The 24,041-nt window shown below is 36.8% G+C and overlaps 1 protein-coding gene across 1 annotated transcript in view; it reads right to left on the bottom strand.

The window, feature by feature from the left end:
* Positions 1 to 23,695, bottom strand: part of LOC112967011 (multidrug resistance protein 1-like) — a 51,137-nt gene extending 27,442 nt beyond the window's left edge. Inside the window, exons 1-13 of the mRNA XM_026067689.1 lie at positions 23,604 to 23,695; positions 20,491 to 20,545; positions 17,391 to 17,538; positions 15,422 to 15,515; positions 12,007 to 12,198; positions 11,500 to 11,671; positions 9,977 to 10,101; positions 6,479 to 6,650; positions 4,691 to 4,804; positions 3,294 to 3,404; positions 1,212 to 1,337; positions 820 to 1,023; positions 251 to 421 (exon numbers count right to left, since the gene is read on the bottom strand). Coding sequence (XP_025923474.1) covers positions 251 to 421; positions 820 to 1,023; positions 1,212 to 1,337; positions 3,294 to 3,404; positions 4,691 to 4,804; positions 6,479 to 6,650; positions 9,977 to 10,101; positions 11,500 to 11,671; positions 12,007 to 12,198; positions 15,422 to 15,515; positions 17,391 to 17,538; positions 20,491 to 20,545; positions 23,604 to 23,695 — 1,776 coding nt within the window. The remainder of the gene's footprint in view (positions 1 to 250; positions 422 to 819; positions 1,024 to 1,211; positions 1,338 to 3,293; positions 3,405 to 4,690; positions 4,805 to 6,478; positions 6,651 to 9,976; positions 10,102 to 11,499; positions 11,672 to 12,006; positions 12,199 to 15,421; positions 15,516 to 17,390; positions 17,539 to 20,490; positions 20,546 to 23,603) is intronic.
* Between the last annotated feature and the right edge of the window lie 346 nt (positions 23,696 to 24,041).

The raw sequence follows: 24,041 nt of genomic DNA on the forward strand, positions 1-24,041 counted from the left end.
TGCCAACAAAACTTGACGTAGGATTAATAACATCGAAAACACTATGTCCTCACTTGAAACGAGATTCCTCCCTGTAATACCTCCAAGATMTAAAAAAATACACGTCTCTACAAACAGAAAATATTTGCCAAATTCAAGTTTACTTCCTGTTTTTTAAGGGTCTCTCTTTCTTGCAGCTCTTTAAACAAGTGTCTGAAAAAAGGAAACAACAGGCTCCTGCTCACCTACTTCATTTCAGAGCGATACTGACCTTGTCCAGTGCTGCCTGCACAACGGATTCACTTTCAGTATCCAGAGCTGATGTGGCCTCATCAAGCAGGAGGATTTTAGGGTTGCGAACCAGAGCACGGGCAATTGCTATTCTCTGCTTCTGGCCTCCGCTCAGCTGGGCCCCTCTTTCTCCAACCATGGTTTCAAACTTCTGCAAGACAACAACACGCGCTTCCAGAACGCTCCGCGGCACAATCCTTTCGCCGATGAAAGGCAGCGTAAAGAAAGGCCATATTTGTGTTAGTAGCACCAGCAGAATCTTTGCCCTGTTCTAAAACACTACAGGTAAACACTTGTTTGAATATGCCTTCCTCATTCTTTGTGCCCCTAGAGTTCTAGTATTTCTCAGTCCTCTGAAAGGCTCATCCAACCATGGCTTGACATATTAACTTTATTCTCACAAAAGTTATGAGAAAGCTCTTTGTAGTCACAGCTCCAGGGAGAGCTTCCTCTATCTGATGCTTTAGGGAGAGCCCTTCTAAGGAACTCTCCGACATGAGCAGGCTTATGTAAGGGAAACCTCTTCACCGAGACAGCGGGGTTGCTTACTTTGGGTAGCTTCATGATGAAGTCGTAAGCATTAGCTTCCTTGGTAGCTTTTTCAATCTCTTCCATGGTGACGTTCTCACGGCCATAACGAATGTTTTCTGCAATAGTAGTAGCAAACAGCACGGGCTCCTGATTCACCACACCAATAATCTCCCGCAGATACCTGATGTTGAGGGTCTTAATATCCTGCCCGTCGATGGTAATCTAAACAAAGGAATGCAGATGACAAGACTTCGCTAAGTGTTTTGGCCACGGCATCTCTCTCCCCCAGCTTGGCCTATGCCATTTTCGGAGAGACTTTATTGTGTCATTTGAACAAGGGCAACGAGACCAGAGCTAAACTTCAAACCACAGTGACGTACACAGCAGTCATCTGACTTGAGCTATCTTACCATGCCTTCCTTGGGGTCATAAAATCTCTGGATGAGCTGAACAGTTGTACTTTTCCCACAGCCACTGCCACCAACGAGGGCTACTGTCTGGCCACAGTTAACCTTGAGACTCAAGCCTTTCAGTACCTTCATGGAATATGTTAGAAAAAACATAATGTAGAAAAATGTGAGCTTAAATTTAGAAGAACTCTAATCAGTTGAGTGAAATTTTCTTCATGTTTACATCAGAACTGGTCTAATAGCAATACTTTACACAACAGTGTTCAAATTAGTAAGAAAGAATTACATGTGGAATTGTGAAAGCAAAGAGTAAAGCAAGTGGTCTTTTGTTTCAGTAACACTGAAACTTCTGAAATATTGCCATTTTTATCAAGAATATTTTGAACTGTGAGATCACAGTTCAGGTGATGTGAAAATAAGCAAGTATGTACTAAAACAACCTAGTTTAAGCCTTTGAACTACCTTACAACTCAACTGAAGATCTTTGTCAAACAAGTTTTTACTTGGAAATACATTTATTACACTCAGAGTTAGATGTTTACATGGAAAATGGCACTGGGGATTAAATAAATGATTACAACCTGATCCAAAACCTGAAGATACAGATGGAAAGATCTGGTTGATTTCAGTCAGCTTTGGGTCAAACACTATGTGTATGAAATGAGAAGACTAAAGTCTCCTGATGGTATTTCCTTACACATAAGCATGCAAGATAAAAAATGCTGAAAGTTATAATAGGCTTATCTGAGGGGATCAGATAGATTTTTCCTCCATCCTACCACAATCTAATATTAGAGCAGAAGCCACAAGGCTAGCTAGCTCAAAGCCTGCTAAAATGTATCTGTGACAACACCAAGCCTGGCACAGACATTGCACACAAGCATCCACTCAGGGTCTTACACAGGTTTTGTGGCCCTTGCTGGGGAAGTGTCCCTGCAGTTACGAAGTGGGATAAATTCCCAGCCATCTAAGTTATCTAGATCAATATCATATATATCTGTACAAGGTGTAAGGAATGTACAATGAGGTCTTTTGCTACGTACCACCCTCTTAGGCCTACCGTTGTTGGTAGGCAAAGGTAAACCAGGCATATGCAATGGTGTTCTCATTAACACAATATGTTTCCTTGTATGCTCTGGTTTGCTCGTCATTCTCATTTTGCTTTTATTATGAAGCATCCTTCACCCTTTCTCACAAGGATGAAGTGCTAAAAAGGTGACCATGGTAGTAGACAGAGGAAGAAGTGAAAAAACAAACTCCTTCTCTAATAGCAGATAATTTGATACAAATTTTAGAAACCTGATACAGAATTCACTGAGAATAATAGTAGTCTTCATGTTGATTCTAATGGCAGCTGATTTAATTACCAGCTGATTTCACTTGATCTCTTGAGAAATTGGAAAGATGGAATATTTTCTTAGTCTATCTCTTTAAAAGTTGGCTAAGAAAGCCCTGCTCTTCTCTGTCTTCATATTCTACCTAAACAAAATGGGAACAGGTTCCCTGTTATAGGTTAGTGAACTACCTTCACATTGGAAAAGAAGATTTTTTTCAAGATATTCTTAATAAATATGTTCTCAGAAATCATTCAGACCCACTCCATCCCCACTAATTGCATCAAGACATACCTTTGTGAGAGCTCTGGGACAAAACAGTCCTTCCTTGGACAGGTTTTGCATTGTAAATGCAATAAACTGTGTGTTGGATCTGTTGCCAATTTCTCCAAGGAATTCTTTTACCAGATGTACAGTGAGGATAATTTGGGAGATCAGTATACTTCTATAACATTTTTACTGGATTTAAATAAATATTATTACAATTAGAATTTTTTATTACATTTTTGACTTATAAAGGCCTCCGATCTTTTAGCTTCTAGTGAAAATTTTGTGTAGCTGCATTTTATTAAAAAGGGTGTTGACTAAGTTAACTAACCAGTTCCGGCTAAAGTAAGTTATCAGTTCTAGTTAAAAGCCAAAGTTTCCATTATTTTGAGGATTTTACTTTTATTATAGCAATTGTTCTCTTTCTCTAAAACAATCAAGTTATCTTAAATGGAATCAGTATCATCTCCATGCATAATACCTTAATATCTGGCCTAGCTGGGTAATTGAAGTAAACATTTTGGAATTCCAAATTCCCTTTAACATGGTCCGGTTTATAGCCAGCATCTGAAGAACTGTCAATTTGAGGTTCCTATGCAGAATAACGTCGCAAAAAAGGAAAAAAAAGTTTAGATTCTGAATGACATTTTAGCATGATATAGGGCTGTGAAATCTTAGACCGTAACAAAGTTGTATAGAGAGAGAGTAAGTCTCATTGAAAAGCAGCTTGGATGAAAACAACCATTTCAACAATGTATGAAACTTCCAACCCAGGTCACTGGCAGATCTGGTGTCAAGGGTGCACAGCCAAGGCAAATACCCAGGGCCTTAAGACACACAAAGTCCTTGCTGGTGTAAATTAAGGAATAGTGGAAATCATCTAAAATATAAGTGATAGGAAGGAGCAACCTGCGCATTAGCATCCAACTGTTGCCTGCTAACAGTTATTTGTGTTCATGATTATACTGCTTCCTTCAGCATACTGTCGGAAATGGCAGCTGTGGCAGTGTTAACATAGGGAGTGAGGTTTTAATGCGTTTTCATTCCTACCCAGAACACTCTAGAATCAGAAGTAGGTCTGCACTAAAATCCAAAGGCAGAATTATAGTTTACATAGAAAACTCAAGACTAGTTTTAAAATAGCGTTGCAGTCACTGTGATACTATAGTACTAAGATTCCAGTCCCTGCTAGCCTTCCAAGTGTATGCCAGCATTCTGGTAAGCAAATGTTATAGCCAAAATGATCCTCATCAGTCATGGTGCTGTCATTACTGGTATCTCAGATAGTTACTTGAGTTAGCATGAGTATATTTACAACAGCTGCACGCACACCTATATATATGTGTATATATATATATATATATATATGGTACAAGAAAAGGATTTTTTAATATGGCCAGGTATAGGACATGAAAGTAGAAGTCAAATCACTACAGATGAAATCATTGTAAAGGTAGTCCTTTAAATTATTGATAGCTGAAAAGAAATATTCTCAATAAAGTGAGCATATACACAAGATCTACTATCTCCCTTCAGTTGTTGGGGTTTTGTTTTTGTTTTTTGGTTGTTTTTTTAAAAATGAAGATTCAAGTATATTTAATCAGGAAAGATTTGAAAAAATTTCTTTTTCATCTATAACCTGCTCTCCTTCTGAGCTGTCAAGTAAAATAACGACAGGCAAAAGTTTGCATCTTCTTCATTTATGGGCTCACATCACAGCATTTAGATGTCTGTCCAGTATACAAAATTGAGTTAGATAGAATTTGTAAATGTTATTGTATTGTACACAGAACTGTTTGGGGCTTGCTAATTTCATATCCCGAATGGAAAGTCAGATGTTCAACATTTTCAGATGATAGTCATGGCAAAGATACTCACATTGTCTATGATACTAAAGATTGCATAGGCAGCTCCCCTTGCATTAGCAAATGCCTCCATACTTGGAGCAGTTTGTCCAACATTAAAAGCTCCAACTAATAGAGAAAAAAAGACCTAAAGGGAAAAAAAAAGACAAACATAATACACAGTTAGGAATTCTTAACTCTAATTAGACAGCTTCAGTTATCTGAGAATATTAGTTATTATTGCTTCAAGCAGTTTCACACATGCTATACAAAAGGAGGAAGTCTTGAATCAAAGCAGCAAGCAAACAAATGGCAGTCATTTACACAAAAGATAAACATTGATAGAAAAAAGGAATCTTTAAGATCAGTCTAAAATTTCCTTCTTTCACAACTGAACCATAAGAAGGATATTGTGARGTGCTCATGGCTGGGGTTCTTCATTAGAGTAACAATAGAGAACAGAAGGACATTTCCAATTCTAGCTGAATAAAAATTAGTCACCAATAACTTTTATGATTAAACATGGAAAAAAATCTATTTCTTTCCTCATATAAAATAAAAACAACAGTAATCCAAACTGTAATCCAAACCCACAGACTCTGGACTGGTGACACAGTAATCCAACCCATTGTACTACTGGCAAGAACAAACCCAAATATTTCAGGAAACTTTTATTTGCGTGAAGATAAAATTGTTCATCACACTGAAAGCAGACTCCGATTTCTAACATGATTTTATTCATCCTCAGGTTTGACTTATTTTCTTGTGTCTTTTCTGAATACATGCAACTGTGCTGTCTGTTTCAAATGTTGGGAATATAAGTTTATGTGCACCTTATCCTAACTAGATCTAAGCATTAAACCAAGCTTACATTCCAGTGTAAACTGGTAGGGGACCAGAGGAGGAAGAATACTCGATCTGTTCAGAGACAGTCAGTGGGGACTGATGCAAGGCTCAGCGACAAGTCCTCCTCTGCAATCAGGTGGTATTTGCCAGGTGATGCAGGAGCCTGACTGTGGGTGCTCCTGCTTTCCTTGCTCCAGCAGTAGCTTTCATTGGGGTATATCAGAGAGAAGCTATTTCCCAGTGGTTGCTGGCTTTCAGTGGGGTGTTGGTAGTGCAAACACACCTGCCAGGCTTTGCCTGCAGTAGACAAAATGGACTTACATACTTGGTCACAAGTGGGAGCAATTAAATGAGCTGCTCCTCAAAGCATCTTAGATGTTAATTAGAAAGGTAGCACATGAGTGTAACTGAGTGGATGGCTTCAAGAACTGCTGATATGTCACAGATAGGTGCAAATTTGGCTTGTGCAGGCATGCTGTGATTGGGATCAAAAATTCAACCACATTTGCACTCCAGCCCTTCTAACAAAAGACATGGTGAGTGAATTGTGTCTAACATACTAGGTAATGTGTTACAAAGAGCATGCTACCTGATGTTTGGTCTTTCTCTCCTGAATGCAATGATCTGGCATGGATCAGAGTTCCTAGAAGTTATATCTCAGTCATTTTTCAAAGATTCAGTGTAACTGAATACAGAAATAATAACTTTTAATTATTATTGCTTCAAGCTGGCTTTTAACCAGTGATTTTAAGGTGAATGGTTTATATCTTGCTACCCAACTTATGGAAATATCCATGACAAGCAAAGCTATACTTTGGACATCCTGTTTTTGTTTTAGTTAGCAGGAGTGAAAAATGCAATTTGGAAAGCTGACTTCAACCTGACTCATAATTTATTTAAGTCATGTATTCCAGTAAGATTACACAGGATCAGTTCACTATTTTTTGTTAACATTGTTCAGCTGGTGAATACCTACTGTAAAGACTCTTCCAAGTGTATAGTCATCAGATAATATCAAATTGGTTCCATACCAGAAGGCCAATGCATATGATGCATATATCAAAAAGAAAGCAATACCCATAGAAATATTGGCTGAAATAGCTTTTTTTATTCCAATGCGTTTGGCATCTTCTAAATTTTTTTGATATCTGAAAGAAGAAGCAGACATACARGAAATTACTCTTCTTTCTTTCATTGTGTATAGTCATAAATTCCCAGATAAATAAAATATTATAGGAAACAATAATCAAATCCTGAGATAATCTTGCTGAGAATAGGGGAAAATGTATTGACCATCCTTTATGTTACAACAAATTTTGCTGATCAGTTTTGTCTGGCATAAGTCCTAGATGAGTGAACACAGCTGTGGCAAACTGTTAAACAACTGTAAACTTGTGTTTTTCAGTGGAACCTCCCAACTGTCAGCGAATATTAATGCAGAATGCTATGAATAAAGGTAAGCAGTGCTCAGCCATCAGAAAGAACTGGCTGCAAGAGGCCTGTTCCTAAAGGGCAGATCCCACCTGAGTAGCTTATATTAGACATCTAGGGCTGAGGATAAACTCTCTGAAGTAAGAAAGGGGAAAAGCTGGGAGACACTTATAAAAACTCTAAAACCAGTTCTAATGTACAGCAGTGTCAAAACTGTAGAAGGATCAATAACAGGAGAAAGAAAATACTTATATTGGATCAGAAATAAAGGTAATGAGGATGGGGTAACTGTCGCATAAATGTTGCAGTATACTGTAAAGGAAGGAAAAATGGTGCTATGGATGAGACAAGATCAATTTATGTCAAAAGCTCTTTGGAGAATGAATATAAAAAAAGCATATTAGCATGGTGCTAGGTATCTGATATTCTAGACTGGATCTGGACATGGAAATGAGAACAAGTCTGTCAGAAATGTCTGACCAAAGAATCAAATGCTAATAATAATTGCATGACCCGTGTGCTCTGGGAAAGGATAGCTGACAAGTTTCTTTCTGAAATACTGAAAAAACAAGAGATTTTTTTTAGACTGTGTTCAGTTAAACTAATTAAAGGTGAACACATGAAAAACTCCTGAGAGTAACTAAGGCTTTCTATTTCAAGAACATGGATTTTAGAAATTAGGCTTGAGATTAAAATCACACCAGGGATATTGTAGCCCTAAACCTAAGTAGTTCGGCCTCAGTTTTCAATAGAATAAAAATCTGTGCATGGTGGCAAAGGAAGGACAACTAATGTGAATTACAGTATTGAAATTACCATGTCTGACCTGAACGGAGAAACTGAAAGAAAGAAATGTGCTTTCAGGGTGATCAGGAACTCTTTCTTCCAGAGTACTGAATAAACCAGCAAATATAACTGTAGTCTAGTAGCAAGGACTTCTAGTTATTGTTTTCAAATTGTGGATACAACCACAGGGCTGAAGTATTCTAAGAAAGAGAAACAGGTGATCTGAGAAATTACAAGCTTGTAGCCTGACAAAAACAGTACATAAAGTTTGTAAACAAATCCTGAAGAAAAGAATAAAAACAGAAATAAAYGAAAAATGAAATAAAATGTATAATGTGCTATGAAATGGAAGGATTAACCCAATTACTTTTCTTTAATGCTGTCTTTTCTAGTGGGGGGGAAACAGTAAAACTAATCCATCTGGACTTCATTAAACCATCTAATGCCAACTGATTCTAAAGCCATACAATAAATTATTAATGAAGTGGTAGTTGTAAAGTAACAAAAGAACAGTACGATAAGGAAGTGTTTGAAGGGAGATAGCAGTGTTTGACAGGGAACTATAATACCCAAGGGAGGTAACATGAGGAATTCCTCTGTCAATCTTGGGGTTTATCTTTTTCAGTGTTTTTAGTGACTTGTATATGAAAGGAAGAGTTAGGAAGATGAAATTTCCTGATGGTATGAAAATGAAAGGGTCTGTCAAGGAGGATCAGAATATCTTACAAAACTAGATACATGATGTTGGAGGATAAAAGTTAGAACTAGGAGAACAGTAATTACTTAAAATAAAAAATCACACATTTAAAAAATAAAGATGATAAATGAAGTGGAAAACCTATACTGTAACTTGGTTGGCTTAGGAAAACAAGACCTGAGAGAGGCTATGATCTATATAAATATTTCTATAAAACTTACAGGGAAGTAAAACTATCAGGGACCTACTAAAGCAAAAGTTTAGTGCTGGCACAGGAACAAATGAATATATAGGAAGTTGTATACACTTTGCTAGAAAAAGATGTCCAACCTTCAAATGCTCAAGTACTAGAATAGCCTCTCTACAGCAGTAGAGCCAAAAACATATTTGGTTTTAGGTGGAGCTTTTATGCTTATTAGGGGGGAATAGGTGATATTTTTGTTTACTGCAATAGCAGGACCTAGTCTCAGTAACCTCGCAGGTCCTTCCCATTTCTGGATCACAAGGAAAGATATACCTCTCATTTAGTGCACCTCAATATTTCTGAAGTTTCTGCCAAATATCATTGTTACTAGAAATCAGCCTTTTTTTTTTTTTTAACCTGTTGGTATGTTATGTCTGAGGTTTCCAGGACATGGAGAGGCCTCCTCTCCTCTCTCTCAAAAATCCTATAAAAGTTCTATGTGAGGACACTGACCACCATCAACACATTATTCTTTTTGACTCCCCTTATTTTTTTTTAATTGATCTCCTGTCTGATTTAGCGGCCACCAGCCCAAGGGTAAGAGGGGTTTAGGAGATGCAGAATCCCAAGTACAAGACAGCAGTATTTGATAGAACTAATCTGTAATTTTAAAAATCTAACTTGCTGTCATATTGGCTGAATATTCACAGTCATTAAACATTTCATCAACATAGCCTCCAGTCTTGTGTTACATTGATGGAAACAAAGAGATATATATCAGGATGCATAGGAGAAAAAGGCTGGCAAACAGTGCTTTAGAGATGAATAGGAAAAAAACCTGATGAGATGTACTGAGGTATGAGGGTGATAAACAGCCTCAGAGATGCTGGGGTGAACAGAGAAGCAAGGCACAGCTACCTTAAGGACTTCCTTTAGCTGCCTAGGTCAGGGAGCACTGGCAGCTGGAGCATAAAGGGAGAACCAGGTCAAGCAATGACACGTGTTTTCTGTGGCTGACACAAGTGTTATTGAACTTTGAGTCTGAAAAACTCTTGCCAGTTTTTGTGGTCAGGATGGTTATCTTTAGATAAAAGATCAAACAGATGGCAAGAATGATGTTCCATAGTACAATAAAAATAAACACATGTGCCTGGCATCACTTTGTGATCTTGTTATACTTGTCTTTTCTTGCCACATGCTTGTCTTTTTTGCTTATGACTCTCACTAGGTATATGACTATATCTCTGCATGTTTTGTGATGCTTTTCGAAACTGATGATAAAAAAAATCTAATTCAATAGTAAAGACATTAAGAATTTCAAAATCTCTTTAATCACTATTTTAAAAACAGTCAATGAAGGCAAACATTATTCCAACCTTTCAATTTCTTTTCTCTGTCCTCCAAATGCCACCACAGTTCGAATTGCTGCCAGAACTTCCTCTGCAACAGCTCCTGCTTTTGCATATGCAGTTAGTTCTTTGTTGGTGAATGCAGAAATGATCTGTGTAGAAGCAAAATGATTTAACTCTCCTACTCAAACAGAAATAAACGTGCTCAAATGTTGTTCTGATGTCTGTGAATTCTTAATTTACTGTATAGCATTTCCTACCTACTTTATTATATTTATAAAGACTTACAACAGACTTCACATGTGACTTGTAAGGCAGCAATTTGATGAAGTACATCATGACAAGGCTTAGACTGCATAAAAAGTCTTAACTAGAAAAATGCATGTTATCTGCTGCCAAAAGATGAGCTTGAATTGAGACTGAGGTTCAGTTCTACTATACTTTCATCAGTATGGAAGGCTAGAGAGCTCTTGTGAAATGATTAAGGTCCCTTGCACTCAGAAAGATTTGCACCACTGGTATCTGGGTAGGACAGAGTAGCCATCAGGCTGCTCTGGTTTATGTCAGGACAATTAATTGCCAGAAAAGCACAGARAAAAGGAACATTTCATGCTCTTGATATGCAGTAGTTTGCAGATTAAACTATAGCAGAGTCCTCATGTACTATGAAGTATTAAAGAATTCACATTTTATATATGGTTGGGATTTTCATCTTAGTTGAAAGGGCAAGGCTTCCCAGTGCCATTGAAATTCAATGGCCAATTAGTATATAACTATATATTTTATATATATATATATGTGTGTGTGTGTGTGTGTGTGTGTGTGTGTGTGTGTCCCTTTGAAATTCCTACCCAAAAGCAATTATAGTTTTATGGATAAAGACTGGGTTTTTTTTGTTCTTTTGTTTTTCCTCAGAATAGTCTACATTCACTTTTTGTATGTTATTTTAATTCATCCAAAGCTGAGCAAATGACAGAGAAACAAGTTGGAGCACAGCTCGCGGTGCATTGGCTGCTCCACAGTGGTGCCTGTCTGTGCCCATGTTCTAGCCGTGGGGGTGATGCCCTCATCGCCTCCAGGTTGGAGCTGACAGACAAGGGTTATCGCGGGGAACCTGATTTTCTGCAGCTTCATACCAGAACTTACTGGCAGTTACCCGCGATGACCTTAGCTGTGTATTTTTACTTCATTTATTTATTTATTTTATCGATAGTACTTAGCTATTTTGGTGCAGTTGTTGTGGAGATTCAGGAAGAAGGGAAAAGTATTGCTTTTTTACCTTTTCACCTAAGAATATATTATACTTAAACAAACTTCTTTATAGCAGTATAACTGTGTCCACTGCGGAAGCACTGCACATCAACTCTACCAGTGTCATCATGCACCTGTTCACAAGTTTCTGAATGTAGGCAAGGTCTAAGCAAAAAGTTTCTAACTAACTCCTCTAACTTCACTAAGAGCAATAGTGCATTTTTAAGTTTTTAAAGAAAAGGGATTATCTAAGATATATTTTAACAGATCATTGAAAAAAAATCACACTTTTTGCCTACCTTTGCCCAGAGAGCCGATGAGAATCCCAGAACAGGACTGATTGCCAGGATCACAAGTGTTAATTTCCACCCTTTCGTAAAACCAACTATAAATCCAGTGAAAAAGGTAGCTATTGCCTGAAAGAACATTGCAATTTTTTCCCCTATTCCTTCATTAATCTTGGAGATGTCACTAAAAAAGCAAATGATATCCAAACAAATAAAAAGTGTGAAAAACACAGAAAGGCATTCTTTGGATACAGTATGCTTTGTCAGCATATTTCGTCATATTTCTAACTCTTGCAAATCAACATGACTACAAGTTGCGGCCATACAGAGCGTGGAAGAGCATTCTCCAACATCTCTGTTTCTCAAGACTCAGTTTAAATGATACCATAGCTTACAGATGAGTTTAATAAGACAAAACAACATTGTTCTGAGGGACATATTACAACAATATTTAACAGTCATAATAATTATTATGACAGAATTATTAACTCAGTTAATAAACTGATATTTAATACTTACTCTACAAGTCTAGTGTTGAGCTCCCCCGCATCATTTACATCAAACCATCCAATCTCCTGTCTCATTACAGCATGAAAAAATTCTTTTCTGATTCTCTTTATTTGCCGGCCAGCAGCTAGTGTCCAAAATGAAACTTGAATGTAGGCAGCAAAAAGAACACTGGCTCCTATTCCAGAATAATAGTATGCATATCTGAAAGGAAACAAATAGGAAAAATGATTTAAATTTGAATTAATTCTACTCCAACAAAACTCCTAGCAGTAGGTTGCAATTCAGTTTTTCATATGGGCAGTTAAACCAACATGGAACACTCTTCAGACTATCTGCCATTTCACTTTCTTCAGTATAATGAATATTTTTTAAAAGTTCTTTCAGAAACAAATTTCAGTGTTATACTCTGTTCACTTATTAGGCAACTTCCACAAATTATCACAAAGTTTTTAATTTAAAAATGAATGGCATGGACATTTTGTCATTTAAAAATGAAGACATGGACAAAAAAAAATCTTAGAATCACTTATTTAATCTTAGAAATACTTTGAACACTGAATGACATTTGAGAACAGGATTTTAAAAAACGCTTAACTGATGTAAAAACAAGAGCAATATAGATTTGGGGAAACGCATGTTCATTTAATGAAGTAAGGAAAAAGACATTGAATTTTAAATGTTTGCATGCCATCATGATTTGTTTTGCTTAGACTTCTTTGAGAAATTTGAGTTTGCTTTTAAAATTTGTGTGCATTCCTAAGGAAAAATAAACAAATTAATGCCTATTTACTGTTGATGCAACTAAAACAAAATAAGGCTCCAAACATACAAGAAAAAGAAAAAAACAAAGCTATTCTATGTACTTCTGTTACAAATAACTGTCAAAGATATTTCATTTATAATTACAAGTCAACAAAATATATCATATTTAAACTGAAAAATACTAATAGTTTAATGGATAGTTTAAAATTAAATGAATAACTGAATGTAGACCTTAATCATTGTCAGCCTAGTAGAAAAGCTATGAAAAGCAGCAAAACTGGGAAAAAAAACAGGATTATTGTATTAATGTTAATACAATATTTGTTTCAACATTTCACTTATGCCAAACCACAACAGAATGAATTTAAGTCTGTGTCAAAATCCCTATTAATTATGATTATTTTAAAATATCATTAGTAAAAATTAATTGGAAAATGAAACTATATTAAGAATTATTTTTTCAATGACAATTGTTGAGAAAGTTATAGCTATGATTCTGTCAGCTTATTTGTATGACAAGTATACCCAATGTTTATGTTTAGATTCCAGTTCCAGAATTTAGTCATATAATTGTTGTATCAATAGTTCCTAATTCTCATACTAACCAGGAAGGGTTGTGCAGCAAGAGTAGCATTTACACTCTGCAGTTACATCCTCCCTTCAAGGACCTGGCCAGCGTGGCCTCTTTTTCAAAACGTGTACAGTTCTCTGAAGTTGAACAAAAAGGCTATTCTTTTTTACCTCTACAGAAAGTGTCATGAAGAAAGAGGACTAAAAAAAAATGAAGGGAAAACAGAAAGAAAACCTAAAAAGGGCAAAGGATGAAGAAAGAAGAGATTGGGTATAGGTAGACAGAGAGAGAGAGAGAGAGAGAGAGAGAAAGGAACAACTTGCCTCCCACCCTAAACCTGAAAATTGCTCAGACTATGATATCATGTGTTCCCACAACCTGTCTCTGAAAATAACTGGTGCTTAACACCTTAGAAGACTGCAAAAAAAAAAAGAAGAAAAGAATTAGTATGTCAATAAGAAAGTCTAATATGAACACCCACTGTACTGCAGTCCCTGCTTCAATTTTATCCAGTCAGAAATAATAAAAATACACGAGCATACTAAATTCTTGGCCYAATTTATATTCTTAGTGAAAGGTTCTACAGTTTTTTTGAACATTGTATAATAAGTGTTTTTTAACAAGTTTTAAATTTGTTGTCACTTAATTTCATTGGCTGTTCTTTGTCCTTAAGGAGACAAGGGTACATAAGAGTACTTGATTTACCTCCCCAGTGGCAGTCATTATTATTACTTGAGTGACTTTAGGGGGACATTCCTCTGTGTTTGTAGTAGCAGTTGTTAAAGACTAAATGAAAACTGAAAACCTGGAAATTGAATGGAAACTCCATCGCGTATGACTTCACAATCCTCTCATTTTGTTTTATTTATGGAAGAAATACAAAGTTACTTTATCTTTTAGGAACGTCTTTAAAATTTGTATTTATTATCATTACAAAAAATGAACTGCCAATTATTTTTAATGTGTGATCCTGTGCACTAAGAACATGGACTTAATAAATGGCTTGCCTAGGAAGTTATCATGAGCTTTTGAGGTTGAAGGTTTTGCATGGGGGAGGAGAAAAGGGAGCAGAAACTTCATTTTACTTTCTTTCATAAAACTTGATCCAAACCTCATGAGCCAATGGAGTTATGTGAAAACGGTATCCATAGTTTTCATACATTACTAGGATCTTCTAGGTACCACTCCTCACAATGTTTATAAACTAATAGAAAAAATGTGATTTGGGGATTGTAAGTAATTAGTTGACTTTGTTGACCAATTTGACGTCATTCCATTATGGAAAAAATGAAGTAATTTGAGGGCTCTGCATCTGATCAATTCCAACATTTTGGGAAATTCTTTAGTCATCAATCAAAACCTTCTTGGTTTTGATGAAAATTAGAAAACCAAAGGGCCAGAAGTGGGGAGTCTCCATAGAAGCCCTTGCAGAGTTGGCACAGAGCTCTTTCAGCTGTAATAAAGCTCGCTGCTCCCAAGATCCCAAGATGGTGGGTTGCAGCCATTCACACATTTCACTGTGGCTTATCCTCTTACAGTGTTTACCCACTGAGAGAGGAAGGAAAACAGTAGAGAAAAGGAAAAGAAGYGAACGGGAAAGCTGTGGCAGGAAGAGGAGAGGAGAACCCAGCTTGCCAGCTGAGGAACTGAAGGGAGTGTATGGCACTGTGGAAGGGGAGGATGAGGAGCAAAAGGCACTCAGGCAAGAAGGAAGAGCAAGAACAGGAGCACACACTGACAGAAAGGCATTGAACTGGCATGGAAGGAGAACGAGCTATTCTAACATGTAAGAAAAGGAGGAATAAGGCTCCCTTTGAGCTTCTGGCATAAAGGTTGTATGTTTGCAGGAGCCATCTGCACACATGACATGGAGGGAATTTGGATAAGAGTGGGAAAATACAAGATCCTCCTGACTCATACAATGACTTTAGCCCAAAGACATAACAAAAACTGAATTCCTTCAGTTGCATGAAACATAATGAGATTAATCTTGGGCTAAATATTAAAATAATCTTTAGGAGATAATGGCTTGAGATCCCTACTACAAGAAGAGAAGCAAAACCATGAAGAGAATGAAGACTTGCCTATTACCTGGTCATTTCTTCCTCCAGCTTCCCCATCAGACTGTAATAAACATTTTTTATAGAAAAATTCACTGATATATTGTTTGATAAAGAAAAATTCACTGAAGGAAAAAATAGAGAAAAACATGTTAATTATATTTATTAAAGCACAGGTTAATAACTTCATTCTGTAAACTCCTACTCCAACAATGCTGAATGAAGCTTAAGAGGCATCAGTTACCTAGCACCTGACTGTGTGTAAGTGAGTTGGAGGTATGAACCACATTGCAAAAGCATTTTCTGAAGCCAGAAGTGAAACCTTCTGTCTATAATACAATAAACAGCAAAGAAAATAGTTAAACTGAGCTACTGTACAGTCACCAGTCTGAATTCCAAATTTCAAATACGATCTTTTCTCTTGAATGTGTACTGATTTTATGAATATTTATAAAAAGCAATACCCTGCAGCCATAAAGCTCACCTTATTTAATAGTGTTTCTAAGTACTTTATGAATGTAAGTTCATAAGTAAGCAAGGTTCAGAAACTTAGTGAACATGCTATTAGGCACTTCCTTCTGATTGTCCAGGGGACATGTGTTTATTTAACTAATTCTTCTTACCTAAGGCTAAAGATGTAATTGTCTAAGGGTTTGTCTACATGTGAAGGAGCAATTCTGGAGTTTCTGAATATGTTTGGCACTTTAATTTCAGAATAAATGTGCCTGGTTCTGATTTAGCTCTGCAACAAGAAGGTGACCATAAGGGCTTTTCAGATTTAGATTCTGAACATTATATTTAGACTTGATCTTAATCTAGACTAATTTTCAAGTGCAAATAGTTTTTGCAGGAATCAAATGAGAAGACATGGGTGGCAACACTTAACAGTTCAACTACTTTTGAGATCCTCTGAGGAATATTGTTATACCTCTGTGCACCAGCAAGTGATTCTTGTCCAAATATTCAGAGGGAGTGCTTAACTCCCCCTGAAATCAATGCTTGACAAGTAAGTTAAGCTATTAAAAAAACAGTGTCATGCTTTTTAATGAATAGCGTTTGGCTGAATCATGCAACTATGAGAACATAGTGTTCAACTCTTTACCCCCTGTACTTTACCTACTTCTCTGTCAAAGGAAAAAGTGTTGGAGAAATTGTGAGGAACAGCATGGAGGTCCTCAGAGAAGTTTAGGAAATTCCACATTCAAGTAAAATAAGTAAGGCTCCCACTAGTTTAGAAGAAAAGGTGAGAGATCAGGTTTCTTTCAGGATCAGATTTTCACATTTAAGTCACATAAGTGAAATAAATGTACATTCATTATAAGAACTTTCCCTATTTTATGGATAGAAGACTTATGTTTAAAGAAGATCTCTTGTTCAAATGACAAAAGTGGGCATGTATTAGGAGCTTTTTGGGGGGTGAGGTAAATGGACCTGTAATCATAATCTTTGGGACACTTTTAATATCCTCTTAAAAATACACAGCAGTTTTTGTATATTAAAATRTATAATAAGTATTGTGCTGGTTTGTATATTTATTGCACTTTTTCTATAGCTGAGGCTTTAATATATATACTAGTTTATGTATTCATTTTTCTTTAGGAATTTCTTCTGATTTCAAGGCACAGAGATGCACATTTTGCCTCTTCTCTGTTTCTTTTACCATTTCTCATTCATCCATTTATTCTATTTTTTAACCCCATTTGTAATAGTTTACAATGTTTCCTTCAAAACTGTAGTAGCAGTGAACTAGTGGCGTGTGTGTAGTAGCACAAAAGACTGGTTGGAGGAAATATGGAATTGGTCAAAATTAAAGCCTGGTTGATTCTTACTAGTGGACCAGTGATGCATCTGGCCCACAAGACAGGAGCAAACAGGTTCCCTGGGAATCAATAGCCTCAGGTAAGCTGCTATTCTGCCCTTTATTTTTCCAAACAGATCATTGTTCGTTGTGCAAAAGCCATATTTCAACAACACCAGCTATGAACTACAACAGTTCTTACCTGGATAAGTAATGTTTTCTGAAGTAATAAAGCTATCTGTCATGTCACCAAAGATTATCATCATGAGGGGGAGGCCTGTTCCATGGAGTATGGCCATGGTAGTGCCTAGCACCATGAGGAATTTATCCAGCCAGTCAGAGTATCGAAACTGAAAGTGGAAAGACAACTGTGCTGAAAACTTTACTAATCACAGTAAATGCATTGAGTGATAACACAGTGCTAATGATGCAGAAGCAAGCTGTAAAAAGTAAACCAGTAAAACAGTAAAATAATAAAATTTTAATATATATAATAAAATGGTAAAATCGTAACATAACATCTTAATAAATGTTTTAATAATATGACTGCAATAAAATATTAATAATAATAAAATATTTAAAAGTGTACGTTCAACAAATTTTGCCTTCTGTTTAACTACCTTCATTGGAATTTCAATTGATGAATATAACTGAAAGTAACAAAATAAAATTTTTTTATATACACACATATATTTATGTATGTATATATAAAAAATTTTATTTTGTTACTTTGTGTGCATATGTGAATGTGTGCATATACACCATTACAGTATCTTAAATATGTACACACTTGGAGCTAGTGGGTCTTTGCCACTTTAAACAACTTCAAGGCCAATATATTTAAAGCTGTACAAAAACAGTATGTACTTTACTGTATTACTTTACTATTACTTTTCACACAACTTAAATATGATTGTGTACTAAGAAGAGTAAGAATTTCACTATACATTATCCTGTGCAGACATATGTAACTAGAAAATAATTATTCTGGATTTTAGTCAAACCTTTCTGAAGTTGGTCTCTTAAATTTGATTACTAGCCCTACACAGAGGCAGGAAGCCTAGGCTACTTTTGCCCACGGTAACCTCTAAATGGACTCTCAGTTCATGGTAACTGTGAGTTACCTTTTTCTGCTTGTGTTGAGGGGTAAATCACCTCTCACGCTGTGAAAAAATAGTACCTAGGAAGGGCTAGCTCAGAGCAGCTRACATGTAGGAGCTCGCTTCTGTCCCCATACGCCAAATCAGGAAGAAGAGAGTGAGACAAAGGGGCAAAAATGTCTTTCTTGTTGCATAATAAAGAGTATGAGTCCTTCAGTAAAAGCAGAGCTGCCTAAAGGAGGGGATGGTTTCAGCATCCTGGAGCGCTTGCTAGGCACCCGGCGTCTCCGTGCAGCCCCTGGGGTTTGCCTGAGATGCACCAGTTTGTGTGCGACATCTCTGGCCCTGCTGTCAGAAAATAGGTGTGAGTGCTCAGGAGCAGTCGGTGCACGTGATTCCTAGCTGGCTCCCAAACCAAGAAGAGGATCAATGGTTTTTCCTCCCCCAACCGGTAGCGGTGTCCCAAAAGCCAAGGGTGTGAAATAATCCCTGAAATCCCTTTCCCTTAAGGAAGCTGTGCTCTTTGGTGTACAGGTAGGGGCCRTGAGCTGCACCTTTAGCTAGGTGCTCTTTGAAGGGAACTGGTTTTGCTCTGGCTGTTAGCCGAATGGAGCCCTGGTTTTTCTGGTTAGTCCAAGCAGTTTGGTGCTTGTCCTCTGTGCGGGGAGGCAGGAATTACCTATGTGTGATTTTTCTCCCGTGAATTTATACTACGAGCTTCCTGCAGCTTTTCAGAAAATGGGGAGGAAGACGGGAGCTATGCTGAATGCAGCGATAACACTGGAAATATGGGGGGGAGCTGAGAGTTTGGTGCTCACTGTCATTTCTTTCTTGTGCAACAGTGGTTTTCTCTTGCTTCATCTGCCAGAAACAGTTTTGTTTTAAATGCTGGAATTATGCTCCAGGAAGTAGAGAGTCCTTGGTTTTCTATAGGTATTTGGGGCACTAGGGAGATTATTTCACTTATAAAAGAAAAACTTCTTTCCTAAAGCAGCCTCAGATTCTCAGTTAGATGCAGATTTGACTTAAACTTGAATAAATCCTAAGTCTACTACTAGTTAAGTTAATGATGACATTGAATTAACCTAAATCTTACTGCAGTTGTTGATGAGACTGAAAAAATACAGGAGCTGCCCTCTCCTTCCTTTTCCAAGCTAATTCAAATAGCTCATGTAGTTTTTCATCTGAAGTCCTCAAGAGGGCAGGTAATATTATTATAACTAAAGCTGTAATAGGAGAAATTCTGATGGAATATCAGGAAAAGTTCTTCCTATGATCATGGTCAGAGCCTAGAGAGGCTATGGAATTGCAACTGCTGGAGATTTTCCAAATTTGCCAGGACAAGGTCCTGAGCAACCTACTCTAACTTAGAGGTTTAGCCTGGCTTTGAGCAGGGCATTGGGCCAGACGACCTCCTGAGGTTCCTTCCAACCTGGATTTCTCTAGGATTGTTCTAACAATGCAAAATACATAAATATTGTGGCCTGCATATAAAGGAAGAGATCACAGAACTTAAAACTGTGTGCTTCTAAGTCACCTCGTTAAAATGAATACAACTATATTGTAAACTCTGCTGTGAATCTCTCTTGTTGCTTGCTGGATATAAATGTGGATTTGGGTGGGGAATGGCTGAGAAGAGATGAGAGTAGTTAGCAATTAGCATAATACAAATAAGTTAGAATCAACTGCAAAAGAAATGGAAATGGAAACTAAGATTTCCATGTGTCTGAAAATACCTTTTTAAGAATATTCCATTAAGCAGCTATGCCAGATGCTTTTGAAAGTATAGCTATTCTATTTTGGGAGATGAAAGAAATTTCTGTCATATGCTACCCTTATGCAGGGCATTTTCCTTTTCTTTCTGGCCATGTCTCCAACTGATCACATTTCAGATCCATGTAGCACCTCCCTCTCCACCCACCTGCTAGTAGAGCTATGTCAGCATCTGTTGGATGTATCTGCAACAGTAAAAATCCCGAGCACTGACAGGATTTAAGCTAGTTTACTCCATCTCCTGTGTCTGCTTTTTTTCCTTTCTCCTCCATTTTCCCTTCCCATTGTAGATCTCTGAGTAGTCTATACCATAAACAGCAAAGTGTCTCCAGTATAGCTCTGCAGTATGAGTAGAGATATGCATATAAAAATATTTAAAACATTATGGTATAATGTGATTGCTAAATATACAAATAGCATGGAACTTACCACTGTTAACGGACTGACCATATTCAGTTTCTCAGGTTTCTTCTTGTCCCCACCGCTAAAAAATTATGATTGTACTTTTGAGTAGGAAGAGCACTTAAAGCATCAAAGTAGGTCTAATGCATTATTAATACAACTACATTCTCTTAATTGTGTTCAGATGTAAGGAGGAGATACATGAAAATAAAATAAGAACTTTCAATGTACTCTCAGTGAATTTCTCTGAACACTGTCAAAAATATGTTCAAGAAATCCTCAGGTTTGGTATTGTACAAATACAGGGAGTCTCCTGGAAGAAAACCCTACAGTTTAGATCTAGATTATAAGCTACTTATGTGAGAGCCATGTTTAAAATCACAGTTGCCATTAAAAAGTATTAAGAGTGGCTGTAGCTAAATCTACAGTGGGATTTAGATAATGTAGCAAAAGTTCTCTTGCAAACTACTAGTTTCCTCCTATCTACAAAACACTCCAGATTTTTTCTTTAAGAAGAGCGTGGGGAGTTCTTTGATCATTAAAAGCTGTCTGTCTAGCCTTTCTAGACGAGGCTAGGACCTAATAGTACCTATTGGCAATATTTTCAAATAGCTTTTGAAAACTAGGTGGATGGGCTAATATAATTGAAATGTTATCTCTCATGGTCTGTCAAAGATCTCTCATTTTTGGACTAAGTACTTTGATTTCACATCATTAGACTGCAGTCCTGCAAACCAGTCTCTCTAATCATAAGAATCAATCTACAGAATTGAACTTAGAAGAAAGTAATCCTTTGAAACATGAAATGGACTACAAAGAGGGAAAAATGAAACCAAGTTGGAAAAGGTGGAGGTGGTGGCAGAAAGAACACAATGCTTTGTCATGCTCAGAAGACTTGTTGCAGTAAAAACAAAAAATGAACAGGTAGAATTTCAGTAAAATCACTTTGAATTTGCAGGGAAGTGTCTTTGTTTTTCAGGGATTAATTATTTTTTTCACACCATGCAAAGAATCTAAAAGTCTTCATATTGGTCAGGCACTCCATAAGCACCAAGTGTATCAGGCAGCATGGGGACCACATTGTACCATGCAGAAGCAAAGCTACACAGACAGCTCTCAGGGTAGGTCTAGATAACGTAGTTAGTTTTGGCAGATAGATCTAAGCAAACACTAAACATGTGACATTGCTTCCAGGAGCTAAGCTCCCTCACTCAGAGCTAAGTCAGTGCTGTGTAAGGATACATGAGTTATACTGTGTGAAGATACCCTCTGAGTTATTAACATGGTTTCCGGGGCTGGAAGAAGATCTGTGACAACCAGTGTTAAAATGATGTAAGAGTTTTGCTTGCAGTTGAAAAAGCTGAAGGTTTCCGCTTGAAAAAGGTTAGTTGAAGCACTAATCTTTAGCTAAGTCTATTACAGAAACCTTAAGGGTTTTTTTTGTTTTTATTTTGGTAGTAAACCTATATTCATTGCATTGCCATTATAAATGATACCAACTTTAGATCCAAAAGTGATAGTGATTGGTTTTTGCTTAGGCACAGATAAAATAAACTGTTATGCTCATAGTTGCTAATTTGGGATTAAACTGTATTGCTCTAATTTGGGCACTCCAGCAACAACTGGGAGGCAACATGCTCTGTCAAATGGGCAGGGTAATCTTCAATAAAAATATGCATCTTGTTCAAGTAGTGCATCAGATTTTCACTGGATACTGCTATAATATTATAGAATCTTGCATTCATTTGCTGCCTTCTGAAATATGCCAAGCTGTTGTTAAAGGCTACTTTATTTGCAGAAGGAAATAGGGCTTTTAGCTGTGATTTTTGTTCTTTTTCTAAACAATGTTAAGGGGAAAACATGAGATATTTTATTTTTACCTGACATCTTCAAAGCCTTTTGGTACAGTATAACTAGCAGTGATAGCAGTAAGCTTTTTTCTGATATGCTGGAGACTGCAAGGTGGTGAAAACTAAAATGATAGATTACCAAACTTCCGTCCATGAACAGCACAAAGTCAGGACAATTTGTTAGTTTTAAAACTTTTTGTCTAAATCAGATTTAAATAGCTCCTCTTTAGCATGAAAAAGGAGGAAGATGAGCTCTCATAAGTGTCTCTGACCTACAAATAATCAAATAKGAGGCATGAGAAGACTGTTAACTGAATAAACAGTGAGTTCCCTTTCCAAACAGCCTGCACTCTCCAAACAAAATTAAGGCCATCCAGCACATTTTAAAGATGTAGGTAAAATGTCAAACTCTTTCCACTGTGTTGCAATAGGGCTTTTCTTAGGAGACGGGAAAGTCCAATGTCCAGTTAAATACTAGTCTTTCTCCTGCTGTCATTGGCACAAGTTATTTTAAAGGATGTGAAACACCGTGTCAATCAACAATTTCATAAACTCTTATTAATCCTAATTGAGACGAGTCACTGTTTCCACTTTTACCACATGCACAGGTCAGTTTCTGGTGCCTGTAAGTCCCACTCAGCCAGCACTAAACCCTCACCCCTAAAGTTTGTGGGGATTATGTGTCTTTTACTGCGTAACATGCAAAACAGAGAATTACAATATCATGCAGTTCTTTAAGTCATGGAATACATGTTCCACCACAAGCCGTTTTTTTTTTTTTTGAAATGGATAAATGGGGTACAGAGAAGAGTGTGCAGGACATTTGACTCAAATTGGCCCTTCCTTATGGTTAAAAGTTACAATACTTCCAGAGAACGTTTAGAAGCATGTGACTTAGCTGTCCATTATCTACTCTAACTTCAGTTCTTCCAGTATTTCAGATTAGCCTAGGTACAAAGCAGGACAGATAAAGCTGCCACTATCTTCTTGCAAAAGGATGAATAAATCAGCCAAATTTTCAATAACCCCAGCTGACAATCTCAATCAATCATGGCAGCAAGGTACGAACAAAACTTCCTGCTGCACAGACTTTCCCTGACCTGATGGATCCAGTAGGATTTATCTGTTAACGATTAATTTATATTTGAAGGAGAATAATAGATATCAAAGACTTTTCCCCAAAAGGAAAATTGTTTGATTATTGATATATTTTTTAGAGATAAAATTTAAGCCCACCTATTTAAAGGTAAAACATTAGTAGAATATTTTGAAATCAGCTGAAATACTTACCATTTGCCTTCAGATCCATAATCCTGATATGATACAACAATATTGTCATCTTTTCTATTTATGTAAGGCTTTGTTTCATCTTCAGAACCCATTTTAATCTGTTTGAGAAACAAAGTACATCAGGAAACAACTACAAGTAATATTTAATTGAAAATACACAAAGTCAGCAAACTGAAGACCTGTATCTTGATGTGGTGTTGGAAACCAAAGTTATGGCCTATCTTCAGTTTCTAAGCAGGACTCGCAGTGGAAATCAGTTTTGCTTACAGGATTTGACTCTGCCTCTGCATAATCCTTGGGAGTATCTAATTTCAAAGCATGTAAATTTCCTCGGTTTACCGTAATTAATACGAAATAAAAAGGAAAATGCATTTTAAAGTAGAATGAAGTTTCACTGGCAATTTTTGTTTTTTAGCTTTCCCCATCAAACATTGATAA

The sequence above is a fragment of the Apteryx rowi genome, unplaced genomic scaffold (assembly GCF_003343035.1).
Source record: "Apteryx rowi isolate R43461 unplaced genomic scaffold, aptRow1 scaffold_260, whole genome shotgun sequence".
NCBI classification, from domain to species: Eukaryota; Metazoa; Chordata; class Aves; order Apterygiformes; family Apterygidae; genus Apteryx; species Apteryx rowi.